Source organism: Rhynchophorus ferrugineus, unplaced genomic scaffold (assembly GCF_030347505.1).
Source record: "Rhynchophorus ferrugineus isolate W39M unplaced genomic scaffold, kcgeb_rfMv2 rfM2, whole genome shotgun sequence".
NCBI lineage: Eukaryota > Metazoa > Arthropoda > Insecta > Coleoptera > Curculionidae > Rhynchophorus > Rhynchophorus ferrugineus.
In genome coordinates, this window is record NW_027472581.1 from 63,042,110 (window position 1) to 63,063,602 (window position 21,493).

At 30.6% G+C, this 21,493-nt stretch overlaps 1 protein-coding gene across 1 annotated transcript; it reads left to right on the forward strand.

Moving 5' to 3' along the window:
- The first annotated feature begins 983 nt into the window (after window positions 1–983).
- LOC143190175 (uncharacterized) lies at window positions 984–13,770 on the forward strand. The gene is made up of 7 exons (XM_076394324.1): window positions 984–1,047; window positions 1,138–1,264; window positions 4,066–4,263; window positions 8,803–9,097; window positions 9,989–10,208; window positions 12,118–12,324; window positions 13,521–13,770. Exons 1-7 carry the CDS (start codon window positions 1,037–1,039, stop codon window positions 13,720–13,722), a joined length of 1,260 nt encoding a protein of 419 aa, XP_076250439.1. The 5' UTR covers window positions 984–1,036; the 3' UTR covers window positions 13,723–13,770.
- The last annotated feature ends 7,723 nt before the right edge of the window (window positions 13,771–21,493 follow it).

Sequence of the window (21,493 nt, forward strand, 5' to 3'; positions counted from 1 at the left end):
GTTGGATGGAGCATATTACAAAGAAAATAAAAGAAATTGTCCGCATATAATAAGTTTTTGCTGTACTAGCAGACACTAAAGCCTATATGGACTTACGGAGTAGAGTTATTGGGACGTTCTGCGAGAAGTAATATCAACATAATAAACGTATTTCAGAATAAAGTTCTGAAAAGTATTGTGCATACTATAGGAACAATTACTTATATTGAGATCTTTGATTTCCAACTATTATAGAGGAAATTAAAAGATTTGCAACAAGGCATGATGAAAGACTCCACTCTCAAGTTAACAGCGAAGTGCTGCCACTCTTGGATAACACTGAAATAGGATATAGACTCAAGAGAACCAAACCGTGTGATCTTGTGCAGTTGTGTAGTGAAGTGTACTAAATGTTAAAAACATTGAGAAGTGCTACTAATTGTTATTTTATTTTATTTTATTAGAGACTAAAAAATGGGTCTTTCTGGATACGTATCTAGTTTTAAGTTTGCCGGCAACAAAATGAGTAGGCAATACACAATAAGTTAACAGATCCCAAATAAAAAACAATCTTTAATTGGTTTTGTAGTAAAATATGTTCGAGTGGAAATATACTTTAACTTTATAAATTGATTTGTATAAATATTACCTGTGCTTCTGTCAGTTGCAATGTGTGAGCTAAATATAATCGTTCTGGTCCAACCATATACTGCTGTTTCTCGAATTCTGCTTCCAGCCTTTCCAATTGTTCCGGTGTGAAGATCGTTCTGACCCTTTTGCTTTTGCAACCCTTTTTGCTTTGCAATACATTGGGAGGGATATGTTTGACGTTTCGCACTATAACCAAAAATATATCAAATCATCCCTCATATATTTAAGTAAAATATTGTTGTAGTGAATTAAAATAAATTGATAATATATTATTGTTGTCATATTTGACATTATCTATTATTCTCATTTCATATTATTCTTATTGTCTATTCACTTTTCAAACATGACTGACAGAAGTTTGTATAAAAATGGTGTTTGGGCATGGGATGAATATAACAAGGGGGTTATGTTTATTTCGTTAGTTAAATTGAACAATATATATTTTACTAAATGAAAGCTATAAATTTGATTTTGGCCTTATAATCAAGAAATTCTTTTGTATTTTAGAAAAGATGCTGCTGCAAAATTATCATCACGTACTAGTCGAATTTCGAATATTTCTGCTTCTATATCAGGAAGAAAGAATATTGACATGGAAATACGAGTGATGGATACAATCGATAGCTATACTCAGGTAAATCAATAATTGGTAATTATTATTAGTAGATTGCTTTTATATAATTTATTTAGTGTATTAAAATCACATAGTTACTCTAGAGGCATACAACAATTTTATTCCGTCTTTTTTGATATATATATTAGACTTCATAATAAAAACTGGTTGAATATTTATGACCTGAAACATTGTCTCTCGCCTTTCTTTTATCTTCCAGTTACAGTTAGAATTTCGTGATAAAATAGGGAATAATATTTTGATGTGATTAGGGATAATCAATGGAAGTAACTTTTAGAAAATACGGTGGATGGGGTAGTCAACTATTCACAAATTTATGTACATTTCCACGGATTAAGTAACATTTTGTTTCAATAATCAATTCAAATTCATTGGCGACATTTATGTTCGTTGCCTACTATCTAAAAATTAATATGAATTTGACGATTCTCTTGCATATTACGAAAATTGTCTTGTAAATTTATTTTTAAAATCGAGAATAATTATTTTAAATATATTTTAGAGTCTCCTTTTTAGAAACTATGGTTTATTTGGACATTAACCCTAACGACTGGCGAGCGATTAAATTAGAGATCATCCTAGAGGACATCCGGTTTTACCCAGTCAGATTACTGGTGTGACTAGAGTAATTTTTCTTGTCGCATTTTACATTATTACCATATGTACCATCACAATTATCACAGATATAATCACGACTATCGCAACAGTAGGAGGATCGTCCTGTTGCCTTGACCACTACGCAAACCAAGCCGTCAAGATTAATTTAATTTTCAGTTTATTTCATGGCATGTTTGATATATTTCAGTGATTAGTTATTGCAAAATTAAATTAATAATACTATAACATTTTCTATCAGATAATCGTACTTTTATACACATTTCTTAATTTAATAGATTATGATTCACATATTGCTTCTTTATAGTGAGTAATATTTACTACATGACAGTATATCAAAATAATTTTCTTAAACAAATCTATATATATACATATTTGACACTATTTGAAACTATTGAAATATGGAACTATTGAATAAGGATTTATCGCAAAAAATATAAATAATTATATAATAAAATAATAATGATATAATTATTATAAAGGAGCCCGTATTTTTATATTAATTTTTATATATAAACTATTTTTTGAGAAAATAGAATGAATTCATATAATTGTTACGCACTAATTAATAATATATACGCTGATTTAATCAATGAACTATTGTCGCTTTTGTGGTGTATTCAGAATTGCATCACTGTAGAAGTATCTTTTGAAGCTAATTAATAGAAATTTAGATGATAATAATAAACGATGGCTCGTTTTTGCCAACTCACTAAGGATATTTGTGCTCTAGAGTTGTCGTGTTGAAGCCTTTCCGATTGATTAATTTTAATCATTTTTTGATCAATCATCAATTCCGGTCATCACCTGCTTCAATTGCATTAGTTGGACATAGAGAGTAGAGAATCAAATTAATGATTTGGCCAATGTTCAAAGAGATTTTAATGTAGAATTACTTTATACTTCCACCAAACCCTTCGTTCAGCATCACCTTCATTGGGATAAATGTCGACTATGCTTGTAATCATTCTTTTCAATTATTGCTTAATTTTGGTTTGTTTTAGAAGTGATTCACAAATGGAAACTAAGTTCATTAGATTTTTCATTATTAATGAATGTGAAACTTAAATATCGATTTTCTTTTGGTTTCAATAGTTTGATCCTATTTTCTGATCGATACTTAGTTCCGTATTGACGTCAAGAAATGAAATATATTAGGTAGACCTCGTCTAAGAATATTATACATTTTTTAAAAGGCTCTAGAACAAAAACGTATAAACCAGTTCTAATTACAGTTAATGTCAGAATTTTCGTCACACTAAACAGATTTTAATAAGACTGAGCTGCATTTTTCCTTTCTCTGAAGTAAGAAAGTAAAATAACTTTCTGGAATCTTCATTTTTAAAGAGTAATATATTTTTTCAAGGCTAGTACCTACCTGTTATCTTCCAAAGCATTATAATATGGCTTCATTGAATAATTATTACTCTTTTAATTCTGTTTTTATCTTTATAAAAAATATATCCTATCTAACAAAGATAAGAGGTCGCTCAAACTCTCGCTCTCGCTTAGTGTTGTTTTAGTCGCTATAACTATATCAAAATTTAGATTTTTACTATTAAAAAAATCGGAAATAGTAAAGAAGTCTCCTTTTTTCAAACAGCTATAATTTGGTGAAAGAAAAGTTGTTTGACTTTTTGAAAATGTTACGATAAAAGAATGTATAAAAAAGGCTCACACCAAAATTTAAAAATATCGGTTCAATGGAACTTCAGATGTTAAACGATTCAAAAAAAGTATTTTTGAGAAAAACGCACTAAAGTTTCGGTTTTGGATAGTGAGATTTAGATGACGGCTTGCCAAAACAGCTATGTTTCTGAATATTATTTAAATTTTGAAAAATCCTCATAGGGCATATTCTTGAAAATATGAATTAAAATCAATTATTTTTTAATTCTTAGCCTACAGTCTACACCCCCTAATATATGAAAAACATCCTAAAACTCAAATGTCATTAAAACTCATCATGTTATATTGATCGTTAACATTTAGTTTTAGTGAAGGTGATTCTTGAGACACTTCAGACATAGTCATTATTAAATTCAGTCGATTAAAATATTAAATTTCAATGAAAATATTTAATTCTTTACATTTCTCAATTACTCGATATTTAAAATAATTAATATATTGTTACTATAGGATAAATTTTAATATTTTCATTTACACATTTGTACATTTACTTGTAGGCTAAATTTAAGCGTAATTATCAAAGAAAAGTTAAAGCAGGTGAACCAGCTGTTGCAACTATCCAAGACGTTAAGGATGTTGCTATATTTACATCCAAGGTGGAGGATTTGACTCCAGAATTTATCTCCTATTTCCATACTGCGGAAATGGATAGATTTTTACGATCCATGATAATCTATTTCCAATACTATCTACAGGTAAGAATTTCAAATTCTGTATTAAATTTAATGTTATAATATTATGTAATATATCAGTGTTGATTGCAATTACAGTATAAGTACTAATTGGGGTATAATGAGCATAACATATGATAACAATTTGGGTTTTATTAAAGTAGTAGACGCGTGGAAAGGTTATTTGTATCCGTTAGTATTACAAAGCGCTATTTAATCTGGAAATAAAACATATTATTATTTGGTAATATTACTAACATTACTAAATCACAGGCAACAGTGTTTCTATTATCTGTACAGGATACCAACGTACTGTGACGTGTTTTTAATTTCCAAAAGCGTGTGGCTTAAATATTGTTTCGAAGAGAATATACAACCAAGCCCTGAAAAAGTTGTTTCCAAACCACCACCAATAACAGTTTATAAGGTAGGAGTAATAAAACATATCCATGACCTATTGAAAACCATCACTATGAACCACACAATTAAAACAGTGAGCTATGAAATAATATAAATTCAATTGTTCGAAGCGGAGCACTGCAAAGTTCTAGTAAAACAACTAGACGAAAGAAACGCCCAGTACCATACATTCAGGCCTAAATCCGAGAAAACATTTAAATTCGTTTTAAAAGGATTACATCACGGGACGGACTTTAACACCATCAATGTAGCCCTAGCTGAACAAGGCTACGAGGTCGTAAATGTTCACAATATACGACATCTCACATAAAAAAAGCCTCTGCCTATGTTCTATATTAATTAAAAACCTAATGGAAATAATAAGGCAGTGTATGAAATCATCAAATTAGAAAACAACATTATTAAATGCGAACCACCACACACAAAAATAATTATACCACAATGCACGAGGTGTCAAGCGCACGGACATACAGAAACTTACTGTCGCAAATCATTTCGATGCGTAAAATGTGCAGGAGAACACAAAACAGGAGATTGCACTCGTAAAGTTCGCGATGAAAATGTGAAATGTGCTAACTGTAACGGAAATCATCCAGCGAACTACATGGGCTGCGCAGTTCACAAATAACTGCAACAGAAACTATATCCTATCTTAAGAGCAAAAAGGACTCAGCTGCAACAAAAACATTTCACACCTACCAGTCTACCCACCAGACCAAGTCAACCAGACATAACTTATGCGCAAATGATTGAAAATGGTTCAAAACAAAAGCAAGAAACTACATCACAACCTATTGAAACTAGCAGCAACGTATCTAGATTATAAAACATGATGGCCAAACTAATGGATCAAATGAATACGATGCTTGGTCTACTCACAACCGTCGTCAGCAAATTTGCCTAATGCCTGAAACAATTAGCTACAAAATCGCCGTCTGGAATGCCAATGGGCTCCAACAATACGTTAGGGAAGTAAAAATGTTCGTAACTGAACAGAACATTGATATTATGATGGTTTCCGAAACACATTTTATGGACAAACATTATTTGAAATTTCCCAAATATAAACTTTATTATACAAATCACCCTGATGATAACACATGGGGATACAGCCATAATCATTCGAGATGATATAAAGCATTTCGATAAAGAAAAATTCCGCTAAGACTACCTGCAAGCAACCAGTATTATCATAGAGGAAGTCCATGGACCATTAACAATGTCTGCAATTTATTGCCCACCCAAACATAACAACAAGGCTTTCAAGAATTCTTCAGTACGCTAGGTAATAGATTTATAGCCGGAGGAGATTACAGTGCAATACATTTAATGTGGGGTTCAAGAATAATAACCTCAAAAGGTAGAGAACTGCTAAAAGTAATAAAGACAGATAATTTACAACATATCTCTACTGGTGAACCAACATATTGGCCTTCAGATAGAAATAAAAAGCCAGATAATATAGATTTCTGTATTACAAAAAATATTGATACAAAAAAGTGTTATGCAGAATCATGTTTGATCTGATCATTCACCAATAAAAGTAACATTTTTACCAAAAATTTCCATCAAAGATAAACCCTCTTCTCTGTGTAATAAGGGAACTAACTGGTCCTCATTTAGAGAAAACTTAGACCGAAACATCTCTTTAAACTTACCGTTACAAACTGAAATTGACATAGAAATGGCAGCAATAAACATACATACAGGAGGTAACATATTCCGCGACTTCTAACATTGAAACATTTCCAAGAAAAAATACACAAATATCATGTACAATACAGAGAAAGACTGCAGAAAAAACAAAGTTACGGCGGAATTGGCAATAGCAAAGGACTGAAGAGAATAAGAGAAAATTTAATAGGGCAATAAAAAAGCTGAAAGAACTAATTCAAAATGAACAAAACCAAGGTATTCAAGAATACCTAGAGAATTTGACACCAATTCCAGTGTCAGCTACATGAAGATGACGAAAATAAAATTACTAGCTTTCCGGATTTGCCATTTCAAATGGACTTAACCGCACGAGAAATTAACGGTCAAAAAAGTTAAACAAACAATAATGACAGAAATTAATATTAAAAAAGCTCCTGGTTATGACTTAATTACTGGTAAAATTTTAAAAGAACTATCAGAAAAGGCTATGAAATTATTAAGATTTATATTTAATGCTATGTTACGAATTAATTACTTCCCTAGCATCTGGAAAGTAGCTAAAATACTAATGATTCTTAAACCAGGAAAAATACGAGAAGATGTGACCTCCTACCGGCCTATAAGTTTATTACCGATAATCTCAAAAGTTTTCGAGAAAATATACATCAAGAAGCTAAACTATATAATAGAAAAAAGAAAAATTACTCCAGAACATCAGTTTGGGTTTCGCAATAAGCATGGGACTATAGAACAAGTGCACAGACTTGTAAACAAAATAAACACTGATCTTAATGGCCAAAATATATTGTTCAGCTCTTTTCTATATATATCTCAGGCTTTTGACAAAGTATGGCATACAAGCTTGCAGATTAAACTAAAGAAACTTCTCCCTCATCCGGACTATCAGTTACTAAAATCGTATCTCATACGAATTTATTCCCTGAAAAAATGTTTTGTGTTCATATTATTTCGTCTATTTACCGTGTATTTTCTGGCAAGACAAGGGATTGTAGCCATATTTAGATTAAATAAGAGATTACAAGGAAAACTTAACTACACAAATATATAATTAATATAATTTAAGCTTACCATATTCCTGCTTACACTGTACCATTATATATGATTTACTAGATGCATAGTTAAACTCTACATATGAATACCCCTCAATCCAAAAAAAGTCGTATAGAGATGGTAAAATGTTCACTAAATGAGAGTCCTTTGTATATGAGGGTTCATATGTGTTAGTTCACCACTCTAACTCAAATTTCGCACCATATCAGAGGCTCTTGCAGTCAACGCTGATATCTATTATAAACACTAATATAAACATTAATCTATTTCAGCAAGTCAGACTTAAGAGATCTATTTCTACAGATCTATCCCTAGGCCTTCCGTGACTATTGGAGATTTCAAGGCCATAAAATGGGGATTGCCAAAAAAAAACAGTATATTAGTATAATCCTATACTAATAACTGAATTTAAAGTTCCTAAATTAAGGATGAACCCGCTTTCTTATCTATCTGGACGGGATCGCTCACTCATATAGACTTATCTTTATGCAGCTTTTGGAGGCAACCTAGAGAAATACCTATAAACACGCAACTTGTAATATTATGGTAGAATTCCTGAGTATTCGGACTATGCTCTAACATTTAACCCAATAGTAAAATGTATATAAAGGTGTTTCAATTATGTTATTAATAGTTATTAATAATGGACGTTAATTTGTAATTAATAGAATTACGTTTATGATAATTTTTGCTCTAAAAGCTCTAAGAGATTGATGGGTAAAAATATATAATAAATAAAAATACTTTAGGATTCATAATTGATATGCAAACTAGACGATTTTGATTCTTTGCCTTGTAATAATAACAGATTGATACTGTTGAGCGTTTGGAGCTAATTTTTTGCTTTCTCTTAAACTATGTATTTTATCGTGTTACAATTGCTACTTTGTTTTTGAGACAGATAATTTGATTGTAAAGTTATTAAATCTGTCTACTACTTGGGTATATATTTTATAGCATTGGCCTCCCCCATTGGTAGTTTTTTAACTTATTAAAAATGGGGCTTAATAGTTTCAAATCTGTCCATGCCAATTTTGCTTTGTGGTGAAATAACAAAAGGACGGATACCTCGGCATTTATTTTGACGGTAGGTTAAATTAAAAATGTTAGATAAAAAGCAGAGTAGATCAGATTCAAAATAGAGATATGAAGCAATACAGATACAGGACAAAATACAGATACAGGAAATCTGATTGAAGCGAATCAAACCACATGAACATATATAGTTAATAGATAGGTATTACTCTAATGTCCAATTTAATTAAAAATTGGAAAATACATTCTGATGCATTCATCCCACACTTCTCTTACTATATTGCTATATTGAAGTGAATACAACAGAACAATAGTAATAAATTAAATTGTAAATTAAAATTGTACTAAGCACATCTAATCAGATTTTATTTTATAATTCAGATTTGGAATGGACTGCAATTCAGAAGGGCCGAAGCATCGCGTAAATTGCGCCAACCTTTAGTGACTGTTTTAGAGAATGAAGTAAGAGATAATCTCGCGGACTTGCGGAGCATGGTGTCCAGAGACTATGCCGCCATATTGCTGGGTCAAGGAGATGCCAAAAAATTCCACCATATGAGTAACAAGAACAATGATTCCTTATCTGACAAAGACAGGCGTTTATTTGAGGTCTTGTGTTTTATGACGGTGAAAGTAATTTGGATAGCATTGTTTAGAAAGAATCTGGCTTTAATCGGTAAAAACTTTTAAACTCTTTCCTCTTTTTTCACGATAAACTTTTTTTTAAAGAATTGATTCTGATAACATACTTTTTTGTAATAGCTTTTTTTGGTTCTTCCTTTTAAGTGAAATGTTTTCCGTTTTCAAAGCCTTTTATTCAGCCGTTTAATTTTGGATTTCCGATACGAACAGGATTTATACTTTTGCTTTGAATTCGTTTAAGGAACGGAAGGAATAGATCTGATTACTTTGCAATGTACTAAATAGGTTTTTGATCAAAAACTGAGCTATTGTCTTAGCAGTTTTTATTACGGTTCTTTCTTATTTCGTTTGTTAGACAGGCCCTTTTATCATTGTCCTATATTAAATTTTCTTTATTGTAAGTTACTATTTGTAATTATAGTGTAATTAAGTGTTGGAATTAATTCATAGCGTTTTAAAAAGATAGCGTAGGTAATACAATACTCCATTAACTCCTACATTAATCTGTTCCCATAAAACAGATCTTGTAAACAATTAACAGTTTATTTTAATATTTTATTAAATATAATGGATTTTGTACTGATTAAATTGTTGCGTCCTTAAGAGTAAAAAGTTTAAAGTTAAGTTTAGAGTAAAATGAAAAGAAAATTAAATAATTAAATGATTATATAAAAGAACAGAAGGTTAAATGAATAAAAAGGCTTGTTTTCATTTTTATTTAAATAAATATTTTTTTATTAAAAAAGGTTACAAATTGATTCCAAAATTCAATATTATTAGAAATTAGATAACTTATAACTTGCATATATCATATATTATATCAGGTTATCTTGAACAAAAGATTTTAAACCTTAAAAGTCTCAAAAATTAAATCAATTTTGAAACTCTAAAAAAACTTATTAAATATATAGATATTTTTTTTTAGAAAAAGAAACCAATAGATTATTGAGAACATTATGCTTTAGTCCTGTAGAGTCGTCCGGTTTAACTCTAATCACTACACTTCCTGAGGAGCAACGGGTTCTCTTGGGAAAAGCATTTAAAAATGAAAGGAGACTACTTCATAGATCACCAGCCGTACAGGAGATAATTTTCGATGATCACGATTACAGAATGCTTGCTATTGGAATAAAGAATATTAAAGGGTAAGATTTCAGTTAAATTGTATATCGATTCATAAGTTCTTTCAGCATTACTTTACTATTTTTAAAAATTTCTAAGTTAAACTTATGTATAAGTAAATATTTTGTTTTTTTTTAATAAATTATATTTTACTATTATTTTCAAAATTGGTAGGACTTTAAGAGTCTCCTTGAGTCTTTTACTTTTTTGTGTTTGTTAAGTCATTAATGTTTAAACCCATGTCATTTCTTTCTTACGTTGTTTTATCCACATATCAATTATATTAATTAGAACTAAAGTTTAATTGCCGTTTTCTTATGATTTTTCTATGTAGCATAGCACTATTAGGGAAAGTGACTGTTAAAATTCGTGTTTAACTTTAAAGGCTCTGTATATTCATTCAGCTCTGCTAATATAAAGTAACATATATAGAAGGTCAGTATTTATACAAAGTGCAAAATTATGAGCAGTATGAAAAAAGATTGAATGAATTTTTTTATATATTGGTATAATAGTAATGTTGATGAACATATCTCAATTATATGTATCTATCAATATAACAAACTCTTAAACAACTTCATTCACCTGCTAAGTTCCATATTTTTCATTCTTTACATTTCTTTACATCAAATAATAGTTTTCCATTGATTTATGTAATGTATACAGGCGCTAAAAATTGGATTATCCACATTCTTAACTTGTTGTTTCATTTTAAGAAATTTGCTATCGTAGCTCATCAGGAACTTTTACGGTGTGATTTTACCCCAATATGACCAATAGGAGCTCAATGATTTCAATGATTTAAAAATGGTGATTTTGATATTAAAGAGAAAAAAATTTAAAGAATTGATGAATTTTAAGACTTATTCGACCTAGCTCAAGCTCAACTCTCAAAGAACTTTCAGACAGCTTCGCAGTTGACGAATAAATTTTTTCCAGAAATTTACAGGCGTCGAAAAGGTCCAAAAGGAGAGAAGAGAAGGAGAAAATGGCGCCACACTGATTGAAAAGCTGAAAATGATATTTTAAACTCTTTTAACATCGTGGTTTTATTTGTTTCCAGGCAAAGAAAGAAACATTTTCTGTAATATATTTTGACTGGCAATAACACTGTGTGTTATTGCCAGTCATTCTATGTGAGTGTCTACTACGACATTGCCAAGCATAAAAAGTCATAGGTTAGCCTAGAGTTATCCATATATTATGATCAAATTTTGCATAGGAAGTTTTGCCATAAGTAGCGTACTCAGGTACATGGCTTTTGCCAGAAGTTCAATCCTTCTGTGAATGTGTAGAAAATTACGGAAAATATTTGATTTAATATATATTGTTTCAATCTTTCTTCAATCACCTTTTTAAACCAGAACAAGATGTTCCTTATTTAACACATCTGTTGATATAATTGCGATTCTGTGAGTATAGTATATATACTTTTTCGAAATGGAAACATTATTCATCAGTTGTATTAGTTTTTACACACAAAACACGTTAGTCACTTTCAATAATGTGTTTTATCAGCGTTTACAAAAATAAAGCCAGCAGTAACATTTTACTATTACTAGTGATCGCCCTATGATCAAAATTCAACCACAATTTATTAAAAAGATTATGTTTCTTTTATAATAATTTGTACATTGCCTGGTAGCTAAAATATCTAGAATCATATTTGGCACAACCAAAAGATATCTATTATATATCAAACATCTATTATCTATCGATAAGTGTTAGTGATATGAAAACACCCTGATATAAACACGAGTTACTACAAAGCCTTCTAGCTAAATGTATAATAATAATATATATTTAATATATCTTTAAAAAATGCGATTTATCCTATCCATCGGTTGTGTACAAGTGCGCGCTTACCTTAAATAAACTACAAAACTTGTGGGTCCTTTTAGAATTAGTTAAATTATTTGAATATTTTTTTAGAGCCGATGCAAGAATTAAATATTTGGAAATAGCATATGCCGCACCAGAAGAATTACTTGTCGAGTCCGGTATATCAGTTGGAGTTTTAGGTGTCGAACGTCGTTATTTAGATCCCGTGTTGAAACCTAAAGAAATATCAACAACTGTTAAAATTAGTAGTGTAATGAAAATTGGAGACTTCGTTCTACCGCCAAAAGTAATTGATAAGTAAGTAAAATAGTTCTTTATTTCTATGTAGCTTTATTATTATACACTCTTTACTGCTACATATAGGGGATGTACAAAATAAGATGAAAACCTGACATGTACACGATATTTAACTAATTTGATATGGTATAGAGAATAGATTCATAAAATGTTGTCCTAGTGTTGTACCAAAACATCCTCCAATTGCTTTAATGATGTTGGAGATGTAAATATAAAACTCCACCACCATTCAATTCTCTTGAGGTCTGGCGATCCAGAGAAGATATTTGATGATATCTTGAAACTCTGCTCGGAATATGATAGCATTTGGCGACAATATGTTACTCTTAGCACGAGCTTCATCACTAAGAATGTTGAATCATTCATTCTAAATCTGGCCAGTGATGTGAATAAGAGGGCCAGCTGAATATAACAGTAGTACCCGACCGTTTGTTGAAACAATATAAAGAATGATTCATCGGATCAACCATCAAGTTTACAAGTTTTATGATCGTTGCACCATTTCTTTCATAGTTTAGCGTTTGTTTCGCTATAAAGGGTTTCGCAATCGCAGCCTTTCCATGAATTTTAGCTTTGTGGAGCCTCACCGTTCTATTTTTTTTTATCGAAATAGTATTCAGTGAGCGTTGAGTTCTACTGTTTTTTCGAGCTAGTTTTATATTGCCTAGCGGCACTTCTTCTTAATGTTTGTCTCCAGCTGAGTAAAAAGCTGAGCTGAGTAAAAAGTAAGTCGTAGACTTTAAAAGTTAAGTACATTTAAATATCATCATTGTTATATCGGTCAGAATATTTTTCGAATTTATTAATAATTCAATGTTTTTTTGGTTTACTGTGATTCTCTTCCATTGCCGTAAAACGTTTTCTGGTGAAATGTTAACAATACGTTTTTTAATTGGAATTTTTTTTTGAATGACCGATATTAACTTACTTTTATTTGTTTAGTTTACTTTTATTTAATATTACTAGAAGGAAGAATGTCATTTAACACACATCCTTACAATCGTTACATATTCACATGTTTGAATAACTTAATAGCTTGAAAAAATGAATTGATAATATCCGAATATCTGTATCTGATAGTATTTGTAACTTTGTAAGATATCTAGAAAAAGATAATCTAAAAATATATAAATTTTTAAAAATGTTATCAGTTAAATTGAATACATTGGTTCCACTAACCGCATTTACTTTTTTAGAAGTTGGAAATATTCAGATACATTGCCAGATGAGCCCTGTGTATATCAAGAGACTAAAGCTACTAAGGAAGCTAGAATCACTCAATGTAAAATGTGGCGGAACTATGTGGAAATGCGAGGAATTATTGTGGAAGATATGAATGAGATAGAGTCATGTCTTAATTTGAGAACTTCTATTGGTCCAAAGAAAGATGATATGTGAAATTCCCGTTTTCTAATAGAATATATATTTTGTAATAAATTCAAATATAATGGCCTGGTTTCTGTTTATTTTAATATTCATACTTTAATGAATTTAATTTAAATACAATAAGCGATTATTTCTGTGGAAAGAATATTCCGGTTTTTAAAAAAAAGTTTGGTTAACACCCCAAATTGTAAAAGACTAAGTAACCAGTAAAAGAGTTCAGTCCAAGATCGCTGATATTTGGTACCTTTTATCTGCCAACGACACTATGACTGACTTTTCCTAAAATAAATTCTTACCTATTACCTTACCTTACCTATTATTCTTACCATAGTGTTGCGCATTAGTTGAATCACAGGTAATTATAAAATCGAAAAATCGTAAGTGAAATGCTGCTTCAAAAGTATTAAAGGAAGTCATTTCTAATGCGGGCGATAAAAATTAATTTATTTCGAAAATCCCAAAATCTTTGTTATCACCTCTCCAAAACGGCTCAAGATTGCAAGGCCAAATAGTTTTGTTCGCAAAATTATGCTCTGTGTCTAGTGGGACTAGGTTGGTGTCATATATGAACTGCTAAAACTCTATAAACTGTTAATACTGATCGCTACCAACAACAAATAATCAATTTGTACTGCGAATTAGTCGAAAAACGTCCACAATATGCTGAAAGACATGATAAGGTCAGTGTAAATGACAATGCTCTGTCTCACTCATTGCCTGGTAGCTAAAATATATAGAACCAATGGCCAATGGTTTGAATAAGTACATTTTAACTACCTATTGAATATAACGTATTTTATTTAGCGAATAAAACGTAAATTACTGACATACCTGGTAAATAACGCTTTATCAATTTACGTTAGTTTAGTTTTTAAAATTATGTCCAATAGTGCTTGAGAAATACAAAAAGAACAATTGAATGTATGTTTGTCTGTTAATTGAAGTGTAAACTTGTTATCTACACAAGTGAGATAATATTAATCTTAGCTCAAAAACTAATATGGAAATATACATACATACATAAATACTGTTGTTTATTTTCGCAGTGATGGGGAAATGGAATAGCAAATGAACGGCAGACAATCAGACAATGTTACATCATTTGCTTAATATAATCTCAATTTATAAATTCATTACTACTACTGTTTTGTTGTCTAATATATCATGAATGTTGTCTAATGCATGATGTAATGTAGATAAAAATACTTAAGCTTATTCGTGTTGGTGTGGTTTCCCAGCAGCTGTATTTCTTCCACTTTGCTGTGATTTAGTAACCTTATTTCATGCTTTAAGTCTAAATGTTGAATAACTCCGTAAATCAATTTGATTTCGAGGTTATAATGCTTCCTTGGTTAGATAGCAATAAGCATTAGTAATTAATTGAAGAATCTTGTTTTGGCATCGTTGGATTACTACTTGGTATGATGTTTAAGTGCTACCCCATATTTGCATCCTATAGGCCCAAATTGGCTTTATAATTGACTGATATCTTTCATATTAGGTCAAGATGAGAAAAGCTTCCGACTAACCGGTATATATGCTTAATTTTGAACCTCATCTGCTCTGCTTTTTGTTTGACATGATGTTTCTAACTTAACGTCCAGGTAGATGCCAAGGTATTTAGCTGATTTTTCTTGAGGAGTCAAACATCCATCAAGTGATATATAATTAGGTTCTGGTATTTCGCTGCAACGCAAAACAATCAAAAAAAATTTAACATGAACAGATTTTGAGCAATTAAACAGTATTTTTTACTCTCTAGTCCATTTATAGATCTTGTTGACTCGCACTATTATCTTTTCTACAAAATTAGGCAGAAACGTATTTTTTCCATAACAATCGCTTCATCAGCCAATGCTACTTGGAGCAACTATTCTATTGTTGTTGGGATATCAGCCGTGTAGAGCAGATATAGTAGTGGTCCCAAGATGCTACACTGGGAAACGCCAGTTGAAAGAGAACCACATTCTAAAATATGACTCCAGAAGTTGACAATAGTTCCGCGGTACCAGTTTTTTCATCTTGTAGATTAGTTTCAAAATTCACACCAGGCCAAATCTTCAATGCTTTCTCATTCAAATGGTTTCGTGACAACCGCTGTTACTCTGTGTACTTGATCGATTGTTGGATAGTTATTTCGAAATCTAACTTGTTTCTCCGGTTTTTAAGCATAATTATTTTTGCTACCTTAAAACATTCCGAAACATGTTGCAGGCTCGAAAAGGTATTAAATATGTAGATCAACAATGAATATTGCTTTTCGTGGCAACTCTTTCAATAACCCAGATGAAATATTATAAATTCAGGTTGTTATCGAATATATGGCTTCAAGTTTTCTAAAACAAGCTCCTCAGGAGAATCTTAAACGCTCCATGGTTTGTCAGAAATAACCAAATTCATAGGGAAATTAACACTCCAGAAATTAAACACTTCATATCTCAGTCATTCCATAAACAACAACTCAGCTCTCAAGTTCACTGAAAACGCACTTGTTCGCGAGCTGGTCAACATGCTGGGAGCTTAGCATTGCGTCACCGCTAACCTTCCTTTTTTCCAGGCTGAAATGACCAGTATCCACTCGTGTGTTAACTCAAGTTCGCGAATCAATAGTTAGTTTCATTATCTGTTATTTCCCCGGGTCTTCGTGCCCAATAACAGCTGCCCGGTGTCAGCGGGTGCCATATCCCCAAATTTAATGCAGTAGCAGTAGCGACCTACAGGGGTCAACTATGAGTTGGTTTTGGTTTAGTGTATTGGTAAGCCCAGAGACACTGCCACATAACCCGGTACAACTTGTTGCTCCAGGGAAAGTCTCCGCGCCCAGGTATGCGTTCCACTACCTGGTTTTAGGCCAGAACAAAAAAATCCATTATAGATTTTATATCATTCGGTAGGAATACCTTATTAATGGTCTTTTAAATCATTGAGTTGTTATATATAGCGAATGATGTTTGGCTGTTTCCGGGCTTAATTTACTTATATATATATATATATATATATATATATATATATATATATATATATATATATATATATATATATATATATATATATATATATATTTCAAAGCAATTGTGTTTATATTCTTTAATCTTTAGATTTGTCTGATTACTGATTTTATTGTTCTACAGCATTTCAGGTTCTGTGCCATACTGTTCTAGCTTCTTGTCTTCTTTTATCAATTTTATTACTTCGAGTGAGTAATTTTCATCATATCCGGATTTCTTTCTTTCTGTTGGGGTAGTTTTTTTAAAGCAGACCGAACTTGTTCAGTTACTCATTTTTGTTTTTCTTTGTCTTGCTTTCGGAAGTTTCAGATGGAAGTATATTTTTTCACTCTATTTGTACTGTAACTCTAACTCTACAGTACTTTAACTGACTCAAATTGTGCCGCATTTCAGTTTAAGATATGTTACATATATGTAAGGCATAATTTTATAAAATACATTCCATACATTTAACTTAAATCAACATCAATGCTAGCGTTCAGAAATTATAATTTTACTTATAAATTTTTAACTGTTGGGTATTTCTTGAACACAAGATATATTTGAATGAAATATACCAATCAAAGGTTTAGTTGAAAAAGATCCTGATATCGCTGTTAAATGTGTCCTAATACACTGGACGCTTTTTACTAATAGAGGACAGACTCGTTAAGTATATTATTGCCAACGGCAAATGATTTGAACATTTTCAAAATATATGCTTATTCTTAATTTTTTTAAGTAATCGATTTATATTCAATAAGTGCAGCTTTACATACTATATATTATTTCACGCAAAGTATATTATAGTGTATAATTATGCCGAATAATAAATATATTCTATTCCCTTAATATAAATCACTTACTGCTTGATTTCGTTGAAGTAATTCCATGGGTTGAAACAGGATAATGGCTTGACGACACAAAGGAATTATGCCGATTGACGGACAGTTGCAGTCGATTACAGTTGGAAACGAATGCTCTCTCTGGAGTGTTCTGATGTACACTTAAATTCACTACATTAAGATCACTGGGGGTATTACCTGAAACAAATTATATATTTCATGTTCAATTTCTTCCTGTTTTTTATTATTTAAGAAATAATTGAAAATGTCTCTTTTTATTTCATTTAACAAGTAATTAATTTCTATTTAACACGTAGATAAGCAGGGGGGAGGGAGGTAAGATAAAATTAATGAAAATAATTGTAAACTGGTAATGAAAAAACTGCAAAATATAGAAATAAAGAATACTGATAAAGACAATTAATTTATTTATAAAGATAAACATTAAAAACCTATTTTCAGACCAATGTTGATTTTAGATTGAGTCCTAGATTATGTCCAAGATTACAGATGTTAGAAAGGTTCAACATTTGCACGATTAATTAGATGATAATAGGAGAATCTGACAAAGTTAGTAAACAAATTATTAAATAAAAGGAGAATATACCCGGACCTTCATTTATTCGTGTATGTATTGTGAAATAGTATATAAAAAAAGTCCTTCTAAAAGTCTTATTCGAATGTTTTCTTAATTGTAATAGAATTTATTATATTTAATTTATAATTTTATAATTATATCTATTGTTAGTAATGGTTTTATGGACTTGAATTTTTAATCAAAATACTGCTTATACTGTTCTTTTACATCTCTCTTATTTAATTGATAATAACATTATTACTCGAAAAATAAAAGGACAAACCTAATAGTATCGTCTCTTATCGAACACAAAAGTGAATATAAAAATACCGAATACAGGTGAGAAAGGGAAAAAGGTTCACTAATAGCTAAGTAATTACGAAAGTTACCTATTTGAAATTTCAGCTCAAAATTGTTTCTTTTTTTTTTTTTCATGAGATAGAACTTTGCATATTGTTTCAAACTGTTGTTTCTACAAATCTGGAGTTTACCGATTTCACTATATGGAGATCAAGACTTTATATGGCTATGTTTACACTGCATTTTAACCTGAACTAACCCCTTATTTTTTACGCTTGGGATTGTCGTAGTAAACAATACACTACAGAAAACTATTTTTGTGCCAGGGAAGCAATGAAATGCTACTTTAAGTCAATTCATTCAATTTCAACCAATTTAATTTTAAATTATAAATCGTGGGGTAGCTATTTTCTCTTCTTTTGGATCTTTCTTATCTCATGTAAAGGCCTGGAAACAGTTGATTCATCAACTACTAAACTGTCTGAATGATCTCGTTTTCAAACGTTTTTACTCTTCCAGACTGTTATTGACATCAAAATCGCCTTTTTTAAATCATTGAAACCGAAATCGACAATTGGGATAAAACATGGCAACATCACCATAAGTTTCTAAAAGTGCTTGATACGTGTCGGAAGTAGATTTTTTCAAATCAAACAATACATTTAATGAAATCTCAAAAATGCAATTTTGAGAGCCTTTGTATGTTTAATGACTAACTTAATTATATTATAGTGAAAAGTGTTATTTTATGTAGAGAAATATCCAATACAATTTTTGCTGATAGGTTAGGTTGCTTAGATTGATACTTCGCATTTTCAACAACAGATATCCCATGACATCTTAAATATAAGGTTATCCTCGTAATTACGCGTAGCCACTGATGTGGTCAATAAAATATATTTTCAAGATCTGTTAAATTAGTGGTTGCGTTTACTATTGATTTAATATTTGTATAGGTATACTTACACATATTGCTATTTTCATTATTATTCAGTCCAAGTATTGCTGCTATCGTAAATGACTTGCTGGTGGCTGAAGAATTACTTGTGCATCTGGGTTCTTCTTCAGGTGTCGAATCGTCGCATAGTGTGGAAATGGCTGTTTCATTATCATTTCCATTGGGATCATCAAGCTGATGATACCCGGAGAGAAATCTAGTTAGCGAATTGGAGTAGTTGTAATGGAGCATATCATACATCTAGGTCTCGTGTGGATATCCGGCAACAAAATCTACGAATACATTGTAATCTGAAACAAGTAATTTTTCCAAATAAATACTAATTATTTTTATTGTGGTTATTAATTATTTTAAATAATGACGCCATAGTAATTATATAAAATTCTATTAAAAGTATCTATAGAAAAATTATTGAAAAACGCGCGTCTCTTGATATTTTTAAGGCATAAGCTATATTGCGAAACTATTGAAAAACCGTTTTGTAGATTCACCTTCGATAACCATCAATCTATGATTACATACAAAATTCAACTACAATAACAATTAATAATAGTTCCTTTTTCAGTCTATTACGATGGATGTATATATAAACAATATAAGGATTTGATAACAACAAAATTTGTTTTACTGGAATCACTGCTGTAAAAAAATTACCAAAATGATATGAAATAATGATTTTATCAAGTACCATTAGACATCACATGGGTCTGGCCATAATGGGATAATTTATATGTCCACCAATTAACTTATGCGTTTGACTTATGCTGACGAATATGTTTTTACTACATATATATATATATATATATATATATATATATATATATATATATATATATATATATATACACAAACATTGAAATATTATTTTAATTATATCGTATAATGGTAATAAGTACTAATTATTTGAAAATATTTATTCATAGCACATTGTATTTCATTTTATTGTGAATAATAATTATATCGCATATCTTACGGTAACGATAACATTTATTTATAAAATCTATTAGGTAAATTACAGTTAATTATAAATTAAATAGAAGATTACTTCACAAACACAGTAAGTTAATAAGAATTTATTTGATTTTATAAGATTAATTATTTATATATAAGATTTATAACTGTCATAGTTTCTGTGTCATATTTTGAATAACTTATGTCTAAAATCATACCAATTGGCTGCATGTACTGTGTTTTAACGAATATAACAATATGTCTTATGATAATTAATATGCTGTGTCAATAGGTTGTTCACCATTCACGTGCGTAATGAAATATTTTATAATTGTCCAGAATTTATAGTTGCTCCATCACACTTTTATTCTCTTTTTTTCTCTGAAGTGAGAATATGGAAAGCCCACGAAATAAGCTTTTATTAACCATAGTCCAAAAGAACCTAAATCTGCTAAATAGGGTGGATGCTGCTACTATTTCCATTTTAATTTGTTGATATTCGCTATGTTTTTAACTGTGTGTGAAGGTGCGCGTTTTTAATGATGTTTTTATGACTGAATAAAAGAACGATACAATATATATTAATCAAAATCTTTCTCATCATTTTCTACAACTTTCTCTTTCTTTCTGGCGCTAGACTATTGAAGGAATGATTTTGTTTAGTAGCGATCTAATCGTTGATTATCATTTTTTCAGCATTTTGTAAGCGTCTGTTAGCTTAGCTATGCTGCCTCGATATAATACGTCGTTAAGTTTATTTAATTGACGTCAGTAGACATCTGCCGTAACAGTTTTATTTGATTTCAGTAGCTTGTAATACACATCACCTTATTGATTTTACCATACATATAACAGTATTTTATTGCTATGGATATTCTGCTTCGGTGCCGATGTGGATGCCTCTCCTGGACTAACCAATGGCTTTTAACTAGGGGTTGTCGTAGTAGATCCAGTTTATATCGACAGTAATAGTGCCCCACAAAAAACTTTTCTTTTTTGCCTGGTAGGCAATGAAACCGTGATGTTCAAAATGTTTGAAATTATATTTTCAGTATATTCGTCCGGTAGCCGTTTTCTTTTCTTTTTAGATATTTCCCATAGTATTTAATCATTAGGAAACTGGAAACTGTTGATTTATCTAATGCTAACTGATTCGTGCTAAGCT

What these genes read in the sequence shown, in the direction of transcription:
- LOC143190175 (XM_076394324.1), top strand. An exon ending in CAATCGATAGCTATACTCAG is followed by an intron (nt 1,265 to 4,065) that starts GTAAATCAATAA and finishes ATTTACTTGTAG; the next exon opens with GCTAAATTTAAGCGTAATTA. An exon ending in CCGCCAAAAGTAATTGATAA is followed by an intron (nt 12,325 to 13,520) that starts GTAAGTAAAATA and finishes TTACTTTTTTAG; the next exon opens with AAGTTGGAAATATTCAGATA.